The sequence below is a fragment of the Petaurus breviceps genome, unplaced genomic scaffold (genome assembly GCF_028583685.1).
Source record: "Petaurus breviceps papuanus isolate PSGF00001 unplaced genomic scaffold, PetGlider_PUasm1.0 327, whole genome shotgun sequence".
Classification (NCBI taxonomy): domain Eukaryota; kingdom Metazoa; phylum Chordata; class Mammalia; order Diprotodontia; family Petauridae; genus Petaurus; species Petaurus breviceps.
Window position 1 is genome coordinate 1 of NW_027186089.1, and position 14,475 is coordinate 14,475.

At 39.2% G+C, this 14,475-nt stretch overlaps 1 protein-coding gene across 1 annotated transcript in view; it reads left to right on the forward strand.

Moving 5' to 3' along the window:
- Positions 1-711: 711 nt before the first annotated feature.
- LOC138167902 (tyrosine-protein phosphatase non-receptor type 3-like) overlaps positions 712-14,475 on the forward strand; it is a gene marked incomplete at its 5' end in the record, with an annotated part of 36,298 nt that continues 22,534 nt past the window's right edge. The window contains 4 exons of the mRNA XM_069096866.1: positions 712-800; positions 4,675-4,738; positions 6,994-7,166; positions 14,168-14,302. Coding sequence (XP_068952967.1) covers positions 712-800; positions 4,675-4,738; positions 6,994-7,166; positions 14,168-14,302 — 461 coding nt within the window. The remainder of the gene's footprint in view (positions 801-4,674; positions 4,739-6,993; positions 7,167-14,167; positions 14,303-14,475) is intronic.

Sequence of the window (14,475 nt, forward strand, 5' to 3'; positions counted from 1 at the left end):
TTTTTTTCTGAATCTTCATTATCTGACACAGTGTCTTCTACATAAGTGTTTAATAAGTTTTTAAAATAAATTCTAATTTAAGTTTCTATGAAAGTATAATTGAATATGTAATTGTATGATTTTTAAAGATTAAGTATTAGAATTTAAAAATATTAATACTAACAAAAATAGCATCATAGGAATCATCATTGCAATTTGGTATGCTGAATTTGAGACCAAAAGACCTGGGTTAGAATCAGGTCTCTGCTATTTACTAAGTGTGTGACCTCAGGGAGACTAGTTCACCTCTTTGGGATTCAGTTTCCCCTTAAGTCAGTTGATAAACTTGGACTAAAAGATTAGCAAGCATTTTTTAAGCAAGACAGTGTAGTTGAAGATGATATAAAGAATCCCTACCTTCAAGATATTTAAATTATTAGGTCTCTATAGCTCTAAATCATCCCAAACCTATTGCATTTCTATCGGAGAGCATTCAAAAAGAATGGAGCCTCTGAGTCCTTCCATCTCTAGAATGTCAGTAAAATTTAAAGGAGACAATGTAGGACTAGGGATATTTTGACTTTTTAAGCCTTGCTGTTTTTCAGTAATGACTTTTTCTCTAGTGTTAATGTATAAGTCACTATTTGTAAGTATATGGAATGTTTCAAATTAAAGGCATTCCTAAACTTGACTAGGACTGCTTTTTGCTAATGTAATACATTCCTTTTGCAGGATCTGCATAATTTAGATCTGACGATTGGAGTTGCTGCAGCCGGCATTGCCGTCTACCGCAAACATATTTGCACAAGTTTCTATCCTTGGTAAGATGAATTCATTTCTAATCATTCTCTGAATTATGCTTCAAAAGTGTGTGCTTAATGAAAGCATTTCTATCTCTTAATTAAAATTATGCCTTCTAAAAAAAGTAAAGTATCTTACTATAAGTTACATCCTTATTACCAAGCCAAACTTTCATCAGATCAAATAACCAGAAGTTTTTTTATTGATTATTAATATTTGGCTTGTTAAGCCAAAACACAGTCTAAAGAATTTTCCTGTCCAATTCAACAAATCTCTGTTAGGCATTTCATTTTCATAAGGCATTGACTGCTAGGCATCCAGGAAACCAACCCTCCCACCCCCCAAAAAAAATCTCTGTTTTCAAGGAGTTTCATTTTCATTGGAGGGAAACAACACATACATCGATAAGAAAATAGATGCTCATTTGAGAAGAAGAGCACTAGAGACAGCTGGAACAGATCAAGGAAGGCTTCCTGTAGGAGGTACTGAGCATTGAAGGAAATCAGGAATTCTAAGCAGCAAAAGTGAAAAGAAAGTGCATTCTATCATTAGGGCAAAGGGATGAAGACCAGAGTTTGAGGAATAGTAAATAGGATAGTCTGTCCAAAAGGTAGAGGACATGAAGGGTAGTGATGATCATTAAGCCTGGAGACAGATTGTGAATGGCTTTAAATGCCAAGCTAGGAGATTTGTATCTTATCCTTGAGGCCATAGAAAGATATTGAAGGTCCTTTAGCAAGGGAATAATGCTATCAGACTTAGCTTGTGGCGTAAGGAGGGGAAAGTAAAAGCCAGGAGTACAATTAGAAGTGGATATAGTCCAAGTGAGAGGCAATGAGAAGCCCAGTAAGTGGAGAAAAAGGAATAAGTGTGGATGTGAATTTGATGAGATGTCAGCAGATTGGATAGGGGGCATAGCGTTGATTGAAGGAGAGCAGAGTGTCAGAGATGACATCAACCAAGCCTCAGTGCCAGGAAGGATAGTAGTGCCATCAGGAGGAATAGTAAAGTTTGAAGAAGAGGTGGGTTGAGTAGAAAAGATAATGCTATTGATGTCTTTTTTTTTTTCTTTTTGGAGGGGGCAAGGTAGGGCAATTGGGGTTAAGTGACTTGTCCAACATCACATGGCTAGTTTTGTGTTAAGTGTCTGAAGCAGATTTGAACTCAGGTCCTCCTGACTCCAGGGCTGGTGTTCTATTCACTTGTGCCACCTAGCCTCCCCTTAAGAACGAGTCCCTGCCCAAACCCTTTTTTTTCTGCTTTTTTAGAGGGGGGGAAGGCAGGGCACTTGGGGTTAAGTGTCTTGCTTGCAAAGTCACACAGCTTGTTTTGTGATAAGTGTCTGAGGCGGATTTGAACTCAGGTCCTCCTGACTCCAAGGCTGGTGCTCTATACCTATCAGCCCCATGCTATTGACATTTTGAGTTAGAGATGCCTAAGGACACATCCAGATGGTGCTTTCCAAAAGAAAACTGGTAAACGCCAGTCCTGCACTGTCACTTGCCCCCTGGATTTCATCTGGATGACCTGTCAGTATTCTAAACTCAGCACTTTCAAAATAAAATTCAGTGTCTTCTCTTTTAACCTGGATCCTTCCACAAGCTTCCCTATTTCTTTTGAAGGCATCACCAACTTTCCTGTCACCTAGGTTTTTAACCTTGGCATCATCCTGACCTCTTCACTTTCCCTTACCTGCAGATCAGTTGCTAAGTCTTGTTATTTCTATCTCTGTAACACCCCTCACACCTGCCCCTTTATTTGTACTTGGATTGCCACTGTCCTAATTCAAACCCTCACTACCTCTCACTTAGGGTTATTATGATAGCCTTTTAAAATATTATTTATTTTTGACATTCTTTTTAAATTTTGAGTTTCAAATTCTCTCCCTCCATTTCCTTCCCTCCTCTACCCACTGAGACAGCAAGCAATGCAATATCAATTATCCATGAGAAATCATGCAAAGCATTTCCATATTAGCCATATTGCAAAATATAAAATAAAATGAGTGGAAATATTGTATTTCAATTTACAGTCTGGAGGTGGATAGCATTTTTTCATCACAAGTCCTTTGGAATTATCTTGGATCATTGTATTGATCAGAGCAGCCAAGGCTTTCACAGTTGATCATCTTTACAGCATTACTGATTCCATGCACAATGATCTCCCCATTCTTCTCACTTAATTTTGCATTAGTTCATATAGGCTTTTCCTGTTTTTTCTGGATTCATCTTGCTTGTAATTTCTTCTAGCACAATAGTATTCCATCACAATCATATACCACAACTTGTCTAGCCATTCCCTAGTTGATGTGCATCCCCTCAATTTCCAATTCTTTGCCATCACAAAAAGAGCTGCTATAAATATAAAACACATACAAGTTCTTTTATAAATAAAAAATACATGTAAGTCCTTTTCCTTTTTCTTTGATCTCTCTGGGAAACAGACTTAGTAGTAGTATTGCTGAGTCAAAGAGTATGCAGTTGTATAGCCCTTCAGGCATAGTTCCAAATTGTTCTTCAGAATGGCTGGCTGGACTAGTACACAACTCCACCAACTGTTCATTAGTGTACCTTTTAAATAGCCTTATACTTGTTCTTCTCTAATCCATCTTCTACATAACTGCCAAAAGTAATTTTTCTAAGGCACAGTTTGGACTGCATCCTCCCCTTGCTCATAAATCTTACATGGCTCTTTATTGCCTCATGATAAAATAGGAATGCTTTTAAGCCCTTGGCATTTAAAGCCCTTTCCTACCTAACACCAATGTACCTTTCTAGATTTTGTTTCATATTCCTCACCTCCATGCATTTTCTGTTACAAAGTAGGCTACTTTAGCTGTTCTTTGAATTTAGCATTTCTAATCTATACCTTCATGATTGGTGTCTCCTATACTTGACATACACAGCCTTTTCCTTTCTGCCTCTCAGAATCTTCATCTGCATATGTTGTATTCCTTTGTGAAGCTTTCCAACTCTCCCAGAATGTCAGTGGTTTCTTTTTACTTATCTGTGTACATGTTTGTAACCCTTCAGCAAAATATATGATTCTGGATGTCATGATCTATTTGGTTTCTCTTTTTGATTTCCCATAGTATAGTTCATGTAGTAGGTGATTAATAAATATTTGTTGAATTGAAGAATTTCAATTGTAATAATAGCTGCCATTTATAAGGTTTTTTAAAGTTTGCAAAACTCTTGTACCAGTATTATCTCATTTGATCCTCACTACAATCCTGGGAGGAATAGATGCTATTGTTATCCCCACTTTTTAGTTGAGGAAATTGATGCAAACAGGTTAAGTTACTTGCCCAGAGTCACACAGCCTTAAGTCACTAAGGCTGAATTTAAATTCATGTCTTTTGACACCGGGTCCAACTCTATCCACTGTACTGCTGAGCCATGGTGTAACAGAAAGAGCTTTGGTCATACAGTTACCTTACCTGAATTTGAATCCCACCTCTGATTATTAGTATTTTTTGTGTCAGGCAAATCAGTTATCCTTTCCCTGAGCCTCAGTTTACTCATTTCAAAGTGGGTAGACTAATGCTTATGTTGACCTCCTAAGGTTTCTGTGACTAAAGTGTTCTCTAAACCCTCCAGCCCTCAATAAATGTGAATTATCAAAAGATGGGGGATTTCGTAGAGAAGAGCATTTTATCTAATGCTCACTACTGGTCATTTGACGTTTATTTTTCATTAAAACTTAGTGGGTCAGCTCTACTTGTCTACCTTTGTTCAACCTTTTCATACTGTTTGTTAAGATGTTACTGCCTCCACCATTTTTCCAGTTGAAAACTCTCTGGGAAGCCAAGAGTGTTTTATTTTGCCAAGTGCTCATGTCAAGAGGTTTGTGATTTTACTTACATTGACAAGTGCTACTGTCTGTTCTTTATAGGATGAACATCCTAAAAATCTCCTTCAAAAGAAAAAAGTTTTTTATACAGCAACACCAAAAGCATGTGAGTAGACCCGTGTTTATTTTGCTTATTATATGTCTGTACTTGTTCTTTCAGTGTTTGTTAGTTATTCGTGTACTGTAAGTTAGAGGCCACCTAGATGAGATTGTTCTTCCTTGAACCAAAGATCTCTAAAATAGATGCTTCTTTCTGGGCCTCACTTGGGACTTTAAGATGAAAGGCCTGGTCTAAATGATCTCTGAACTTCCTTACAGCTTTGACCTCCTGTCATCCTGAGTATTCCTGGGTTAATGGCTACCACCATGCCTGGTGCTCTTTCCCTGCCTCACTCCCTCACTCTTTCTCTCCCTCCCTCACTCTTTCTTTCCTTCCCTCCTTCTCTCTTTCCCTCCCTGTTTCCCTCACTCTCTTCTTCCCTCCCTCCCTCCCTCCCTGCCTTACTCTCTCTCTTCATCTCAGCCTCTCAGCTTCCTAGGCTTCCTTCATGTCTCAACTTAAGTCTCACCTTCTGCATGAAACCTTCCCCAGCCCTATTTAATAGCCTCTTTCCCAATTTATATTGTATGTATCTTGTTTGTAGGGCATCCAGGTACAGTGAATAGAGTCCTGGGCCTAGAGTTAGGAAGACCTGAGTTCAAATCCAGCCTCAGACGCTATTCATGTGACCCAGGGCAAGTCACTTAACCTTTATTTGCCTCAGTTTCCTAATTTATAAAATGAGCTGGAGAAGGAAATGACAAACAACTCCAGTATTTGCCAAGAAAACCCCAGAAGGGATAACAAAGAGCTGGACACAACTGAAAATGACTAACCAACAGCATCTTGTTTGTACATAGTTGTTCTCTGTTGTCTCCTCTATTAAACAAGACTATCCCTTTGAGAGCAGACTTGTTTTTCATATCCCCAGTGTTTAGCACGGTATATGGGCATAGTACATACTTACTAAGTACTGGTGAGCTGACTGACTGACAAACCAGGTTGACCATGTCAGTCTTGACCCTTTTTTTACCCAGCCTTCTCCATCCTTCCTATTATCTTATGGTCACCATTTTTTTCACCTAATTAGCATTTCTCTTCCACATTCCATCACTGTTTTCAGTTCTACTAATATTTCTTAGATCTCCCTACTTCGATAATAAAGCCACAGGGTGGGTTCAGACCTGAGCAGAATAAAGAAAAGATGATGTAATTCCTTTTTTCTTTTCAATTAAAATAACATTCTTATGCATAGAAAACATGTGTGGGGATTTCTCTATGTATAAATATTTGTTTCATATATTACACACGTACCATTTGTTTCCTTTTTTCTACATACACATATAAACATGTCATTCCACATGGAGCTCCCACGATACAGAAATGATTTGTGTGTTTCTCTCTGTCTCCCTCTCCATGTCTCTCTCGTCTCTCTGTCTGTCTCTCTCTGTCTCTCTTGTCTGTCTGTCTCCATCTCTCTCCATGTCTCTCTCTGTCTCTCTGTCCCTGTCTGTCTGTCTGTCTGTCTGTCTCAGTGGTTCTTCTTGCTCTAGGGTCTATTAGTCTTAAGCAAAGCTTTTTCTTTTCTGCAATCATCTCATCATTTGGGAATCTGAAGTTGGGTTGCTTGCATAGAAGGGTAGTTGAGTTTCCATTTACAGACCTCAAGTACATGAAGCTCACATAGCAAAGTCATGCCAGGCACTGTGGTAAGTGTCGAAAATATAAAAGCAAACAGAAAGAAAGATAGCCCCCCTGCCCTCAAGGAGCTTACATTCTAATGAGAGAAAACACATAAAATGGAGCTGCATGGGGGTGGGAGGATGAAGGTGGCTGAGCTAGGGGTGGGATAGAGAGTCCTGTGGAGACTGGTCAGGAGTGAAGACTTAGCTCACCTGGGCCTCCTACTAAAAACGGAAGTTCAGAGAGGAACCAGCCAATCAGAGGGAGCGCCTGTAGGGGCAAGGGCGCTTCCATTGTCAGTGATCCAGGTGGAGTGAATTTCTAGGGTTGTTCCTTTGGCCAGTTAGAGGAAGTCCTAAAGAGAAGGGGCAGGAGTGTGGCCTGGAGAGGAATGAAGACTTCATCTTACTTGTCATGAAGGATCTATTGTCACAACTTAAAAGTGTGAAAATGGTGCTTTTTTTTTTTATCCTGGCCTTCCCTCCAAGTAATTAGAGGTGTCTGTTTTATTTATTGGTACAGTGCTGTAGTGTTCTCAATTCTTCCCTATTTGGGAGTAATTACAATAATAGTTGAAATGTTTTACCAATATTATTATTTTTTTGCACAGACTAAATCAAGATTGTTTTCCCCCTCAGGATGAAGCCAGAGAGCACATCATTGCCTTCAATATGCTAAATTATAGATCTTGCAAAAACTTATGGAAATCCTGCGTGGATCACCATACATTTTTTCAGGCAAAGAAAACAATATCTCGTGAAAGAAATATCCTAACTCAGTACTGGACGTTAGGTTCTAAAAATCCCAAAAAGTGAGTACATACACTTTACTGATTTTTTTAAAGTCATATAAAGAAGGCTGCATTTGAAATATAAATGGAAATCTCTGTTGCAAAGACCTGCGTGCCACTGGTTCTCAGGAAGGATCTGTAGCTTGGGGATCTCTAGCTGTAGGATCTGAAAATCTGATTTTGGAAAGCTCCTAGCCTGTTTGTGCAGGTGTGCCCACTTCCCAGTTTGCCAAGATTTGCATCTGGTCAGGGAAGTGATGACCTTTCCCTCCCTATCCAAGGGCTTTACCAATAGGAGTCCTCCTCTTCCATCTCCCTGACAAGTGATCTCAAGGATTTGGGTAAATGCAACATGTTTCCTTCTCACAAAAAGGTTAGGGGATGCCTATAGTCATTAGAGTAACTTTTCTTCTCTGGATGTGTGAAGAATTTGTGTCCTTCCCTGTGGCAGGGGCACAGAGAATGGGAGCGGTCATACTTACCCTCACAGGGTGGTCATGGACACCCAAGGAGATGTATGGAAAGGTACTTTGCAATCCTGAAAATGCTATATGAATGGTGGCTTATTCTGTATTTGAGTCCTATTGAGTGCATGGTGGGAGGTTGACCATTCTGGTTTCACTGGGACTCATGCCGAGAGAAACCTCTCAGAGGGAAACCAGTGCTTTCACGCCAAGCTGAAGATACAAAACTGTGCTGGGGGTGCCAGGACTTGAAAAGATTATGTTGGGCTAGACTAGTAAGATGGAATATAATAAAGATGAATATAGTTATGGGATCATAGATTTAAGAGTAAATGGCTCCTTAGAGACCATCTGGTTCATTCCCATTCCATTTTATTGTTGAGAAAATCCCAGACAGGGTAAGGGATTTGCTAAATGTTGCACAGGGAGAAGGTGACAATGGTGGGATTTGAACCCATGTCCTCAGACGCCAAAGTGATCAGTTTCCTAACTTAGTGGGACCTATGGTTTTTTTTTTTCTGCTACTCAACTTCTGCTTTTCTGGTCATTTTAAGGACGAGCTAACATTCAGACAGACAGGGCTCGATTGTACTTGCCAAAATCAAACTCTACCATTCTAGTCCCAGGCAATTTGGAGAGCTATCAGTTTGGAAATAGATCTCATGTAAGGTAGTAATCATGACTTGGGCAACAGAGATACGTCCAGGCTTCCTCATCAATACTGGGTCCCTTTTTCTTTGCTTTTATAAATCACAGATGAACACAGATCAGGAGACTCCCTCATACAGCAATTTCTACTGTCTCGGGAAATTACAGGGAGAGTTGAGTCTTCCTGAGCTTGTGGACTATGGTACCTAGGAAAGGAATGAACACATGCACACACGCACGCACGCACGCACGCACGCACATGCACACCATAACACCACTGCAGCCTCATGTCTGTGGATCACACAGCAATCATAGTACAGAAACTTGTCCTCAATTCATACCAAGACAAGCCTGTAGATTATCAGATCTCTTCTGTCCCTGATATGCCATTTGTGGATTAATTTAGATAGCTCTGATGGTAGAGGTATGACCTGGGAGGTATTGTCTGAGTGTTCACCCCTGTACCCCTATTCATATATGCGCCTTCTGTTTGCATGTTAACTTTATTGCCTATGATTGCACAGTGGGTATAGATTTTGCTCAATAACTTATAGCTTCAATTGCTTCCCCTTTGATTTCTGAGTTCCCTTTTCTCTGGAAGTGATTGAGGATTGCCTTTTTAAGCAGCAGTTACTGGTTAGCTGTGTCTGTAACCATAGCTGCAGATGATAAGTAGTGTAAGACACTGGGGTAAGTGCTTGCTAGACCTTAGGAAATAATCTGGAAATTGGGGGGTGGGTTTTTGGGGGAAAAGGGCGATGTGGGAAGGAAATCCCTGATGGCCACATGCTTTTCCAGTCATTTGCCATGTTTTGAAAAAGGTGAGATGAGATGTAGCTGAGTGACCTTTAGACCCAGATACCAGGCTTGTCTCCATGAAATTGCTTACTGAATTCAAGGGCCAATATATCCTTTTCCCGAGTGATTTCCTTTTACTCTGGAAAATCTTATTTATATTTGTTTTGTGCCATTTGACTTCTCAGCATTATTTCTGCATCACTAACTCAATGTTTCATATCCACCTCTTTAATCATAGAACAGTTTCAACTAAGCTTCCTTGGGAACCATGATGCTCCCACTCCCTCTTTTTTGCAGATGGAAAAAAAGTCTCAGAGAAGTGATGTGATTTGGTTTGTCCAAGGTCATCTAATCAGTCAGTGGCAGAAGTAATACTAAGATAACTGAGACCTCCTGACAGTTAGTTCTAGCTCTCCCTCCAGGATAATTACAGACTCTTGTATTAGCTTCAACTTGTTCATGTTAATTTTTTTTCTTTTTGAAGGGGGGAAGGCAAGGCAATTGCAGTTAAGTGACTTGCCCAAGGTCACACGGCTAGTAAGTGTTAAGTGTCTGAGGCCAGATTTGAACTTAGGTCCTCCTGACTCCAGGGCTGGTGCTCTATTCACTGCACCACCTAGCTGCCCCATACATTAAATTTTTTTTTTTTTACTAAAATTGTATAAGTGTAGAGTCACTAAAATTGTAAAGCTGTAGAGCATAAACATCAGAGTTTACGCTAAGATATTTGGAGGAGTGCCTCACTTTAATACCTACAAAATCACTGTCAGAAGCAACTTCTGCATACATGACATCAGGTTCTAATTTTCTTTAACTTTTCTTCTTTCTTTCTTTTTTTTTTTTTTTGCTTTTTGGAGGGCAATTTGGGGTTAAGTGACTTGCCCAAGGTCACATGGCTAGTTTTTGTGTTAAGTGTCTGAGGCTGGATTTGAACTCAGGTCCTCCTGACTCCAGGGCTGGTGCTCTATTCACTGCGCCACCTAGCTGCCCCATTTCTTTAACTTTTCTTAACAAAATTCCATAACCAAAGAATATTAGCAAACATATCTTTAATGCTATGATGAAATTGAAATTCCTGTATAGTGGCTGTGTTGATGATCACTTTTCTAATTAAATTTCTTTTGTAGTAGCATTTTATATTTTGAATAAAATACTATGATTATCAGTGAAGTCAGTGGAGCACAGGCAGGCCTACCTGGAGATGGTACTAAGTATCAGCAGATGCCAACCCTACTTCCTCAAAGACAGCATTGCAATTTCCTAGCAATATAATAAATTCTCTATCTTAAGGTTCACCTCTCATTTGGAAACCATCCTTAATGGAAAGTAAAAAGTGATGATAGAGCCAAAGATGTTTTTGTCCACCCTTTTACTTATAAGCTGATGGGGAAAGTTTACTTATAAGTTGTGGGGAAAGGTGTGGCATGTGGAAAAGTACCAAGATGATGAAATTTTCAAATCACCAAAGGTTTTATTTTATGGGAGGTATAGCATTAACAATATTATGAGAACAGTTCATCTGCCTTGCTTCACTTTGTTAATGGTAACATTCATGAAAGCACCTTGTCTCAGGGTAATTGAGGTAAATCTCAGGTAAGAATTAAATGAGATAACATTTGTATATATGTATAACATTGTGCAGACCATAGCTATTTAGAGTTGAATCAGTGGTACTGTGAGCAGAGTGTTGGGCATGGAGTCAAGGAATCCTGAGTTCAAATGTGGCCTCAGAAATTTACTAACTCAGTAATTCTGAGCAAGTCACTTAGCCTGTCTGCCTCAGTATTCTCATCTATAAGGTGGGGATGATGATGCTAATAAAAATATCTACTTCTCAGGGTTGTTGTGAGGATAAAATGAGGGGATATTTGTAAGAGTAGTTTGCAAAACTTGAAGCTCTTTACAAATACTAGCTATTATCATTATACGACATTTTATAATTTAACAAAGCATTTTTTTTACACTTTGAGAAGTAGGTGGTTTGTTATTAACCTCATCTTACAGATAAAGAAACTGAGGCTCAGATTATTTCAGTGAATTGAGGCCCTAGCACAGCCCTGGCATATGGTAAGCAGTTGAGAAATATTTATTGACTGACTGATTGATTGTTTGAGCTAGGCCACATGGCTGATGAAGCCTTGACTGAAATCACAACATTCTGCTTAGTGCTTGAAACAAGGGGCACTGAATTCACCTGTATCTGCTAGAGTAGTTGGCAATCATCATAAAAATGGGCCACTTTCATCAATATTGTCCAGCATTTTTCTCATTGCTTGAGACCAGCCAGAAGGCTGGTGTTTTCTGTTGTCTTGTTTGAGGTGGTAATATCAATTAATAAGCCTTTTTAAAGTACTAGTTGGGTGACATCACGAAGACTCACCTTCATGAATTCAAATCTGGCCTCAGACACTTACTAGTTGTGTGACCCTGACCAAGTCACTTAACCCTGCTTACCTCAGTTCCTCATTTAAAAAAAAATTGATCTGGAGAAGGAAATGGCAAAATATTTAAGTATCTTTGCCGTGAAAACCCCAAAGGGATTACGAAAAATTGGACATGACTGAAACAACTGAACAGCAGAAGTACTAACTCTGTACCAAGAATTGTGCTAAACTCAAAGTGTAAGTAGGAATAAAGACAGCCCCTGCCCTCAAGGAGCTTCAATTCTAATGGGGAAGGACAGGCAGAAAAGATGGAGGAAGAAGGACCCAGCCACCCAGTGGGAGGGAAGGAGCCATGATAGAAGAGGTCCGGAGTACAGCTTGCGGAGGAATGAGACAAAGCTGATCTGGTGGTCCTCCTTAAATGGAGATTTTTGGCAGGATCTATCCAATAAGGGGGGGGGCAGGGTTTCTTCTAGTTTGCTCAGCCTTCAGGAGTTATATTGGGGTCTGTACTTTTACTGTCTGGAATAGTTATAAAAGGGGCAGCTAGGTGGCTTAGTGAATAGAGCACCAGCACCAGAATCAGGAGGACCTGTATTCAAGTCCAGCCTCAGACACTTGACATACTTACTAGCTGTGTGACCTTGGGCAAGTCACTTAACCCCAACTGCCTTGCATTCCCCCCTCTAAAAAAAAGTACCTATAGAATAGTTATAAAGCACTTACCATAGTACCTGGCATATAGTTGGTATACTTATTAAATGCTTGTTCCCTTCCCTAGTATTAATCACTTAACCCTGCCAGGTGAATTTTTTGTTTTTGGCTAATAGTTATACACTTATTCCTTCCACATTGTCACTTTCACCATTACTTAAGTGGGAATTTTGGGGAAATTTTGTGGAAGCCACAGACTACACACAAAGGCCAGCAGACAACACAGAAAAAGTTCTTTATCATGCAGTATTTTTACTTAATATTGACATACGTGTAACCTTTGACCTTTGGTCAGTATAGTACAGTATTGCACAATATAGTAGAATAAAAAAAGATGATCTCACATGAAACTGCAAATCTATGTACAAGTTGCTATTCCTTTCAAATATACAACAAAATTATTGTGAAAATTTATTTTTTTACCCTCCTCTTCTCCTCCCACCCTGGAATTGTGAACTGATCCAACCATTTTAGAAGGCAATCTGAATAATTATGCCCAAAGAGTTATTGAACTACCTATACAATTTGACCTAGCAATACCAGTACTAGGTCTGTTTCCAAAGATCATTAGGGAAAAAGGAAAAGAACATTATGTTCTAAAATATTTATATCAGCTCTCTTTGTGGTGTCAAAGAACTGGAAATTGAGGGGACGTCTATCAATTGGGGAATGACTGAACAAGTGTGGTGTGTGGCAATGATGGAATACTCTTGTGCTATGAGAAATGATGGGCTCAATGATCTTAGAAAAAACATGGATATCGTTTTGTCTTTCTAATGGTGTCAAACTCAGACAGGAACAGGGGCCCCTAAACCATACGTAAGGATCCCTGCAGGCTACATATTGACTTACTTTTAACATATGTTATCTGTGTTTATGTTAGAAATGTTTTTCTATGTTTTATTGTATTTTGTTAAGTATTTCCCAATTATATTTTAATCTGTGTCTGGTGTCTTAGATACAGCTGCCTTATAAAACACACACACACACGTATACACACGCACACATGCAGACACACCCCTCCCTTATAGGGCTTCTGGTCATTTGCAGCCCATGACGAGACCAGGCACAAAGCTGGTTTGAGAGGGAGAAACAGTATAAAGTGAACTAATAAGACCACTTGGGTAAGTCAGAAAAGGGCAGCAGGTTTTTAGAAATCTTTTTTAGACATGAAGGGAAAGAACCAAGTAGAGAGAATTGAGTACATAGTAATTCAAAGTGGTGGAGCCAGAGCCCATTATGCTTCTTGGAATTGCTGATGGAGGCCGGGGAGACCGATGGAGGGGAAACTTAGGAAATGCTAATAGAGTAAAAGGAATTATTTGAACACTATCTTGAGCAGGACTTAAGAGCAAGGACTAAACTTTTTTTGGGGGGGTAGGGGCCCTTAGCTTTGAATCTATTAGAATTGTGACCAGTAGTTGAAGAAGGTGGCTAGATAGAAAATTGGAAAGGAAGGGATGGGAAAGAGTAGAATCAGAAACTCCAAAAAGATAAACTAGGGTTTTATACAGAAATGGACCTTGTTGTTTTGGGGGGCATTTTGTCCCCATTAACTTAAGGGGATTAACAGTGGCAACTTGACACTAAAGTGTAAACTCAGACTTGGCTGATACAAAGAACTATAATTTTATCAGGACCTTCATAAAAAGCAAATGAAAATGAAGAATTTATGAAAATACTGTTGAATAATTATCTTTCCCTTGAGACTAAAGCTGTGTCCAAACTAAATCAAAGACTGAATTTAGGATATTTAACTGTTTGATCATAATCTCATATTCCTTTATACTATAATAAAGCCTGATAGAAAAATTTTAATCACCTGTGTGGAATTGCTGGTGAAATAGAATATGGAAAATCAGGACCCAGAGATGTAGTTTTTGTGAGAAAATCTGCCCTTTTTAAGTGATGGCAAAAAGGTAACCCTATATGGATAGCATGTGTTCTTTTCATAGATACTGCTAATTTACATTGTATATCTTTATATAAAAATCAAAATACATCTGTTTTTTAGGTCTTTAAACAACCAGCACTGCAGGAAGGTTATAGGTGGGATGGTATGGAACCCAACCAAGAGGAGATCTTTATCAGTAGAGCATTTAGAAACCAAAAGTCTTCCTTCTCGATCTCCTCCAATCACTCCCAACTGGTAAGTCATTTCTCTCACCTTGCCATCCATAAGTGAACATTCATCTCCTTGCAGTACAAGCTCATCTAAAGAAAAGGACTAAACTTGAACACACCTAGTAATCAGATTTTGTTTTCCTTTCAGTTAACGCATAAAGTAGTTGTGTCTTAAATATTTAAAATAAGTAGCTATAT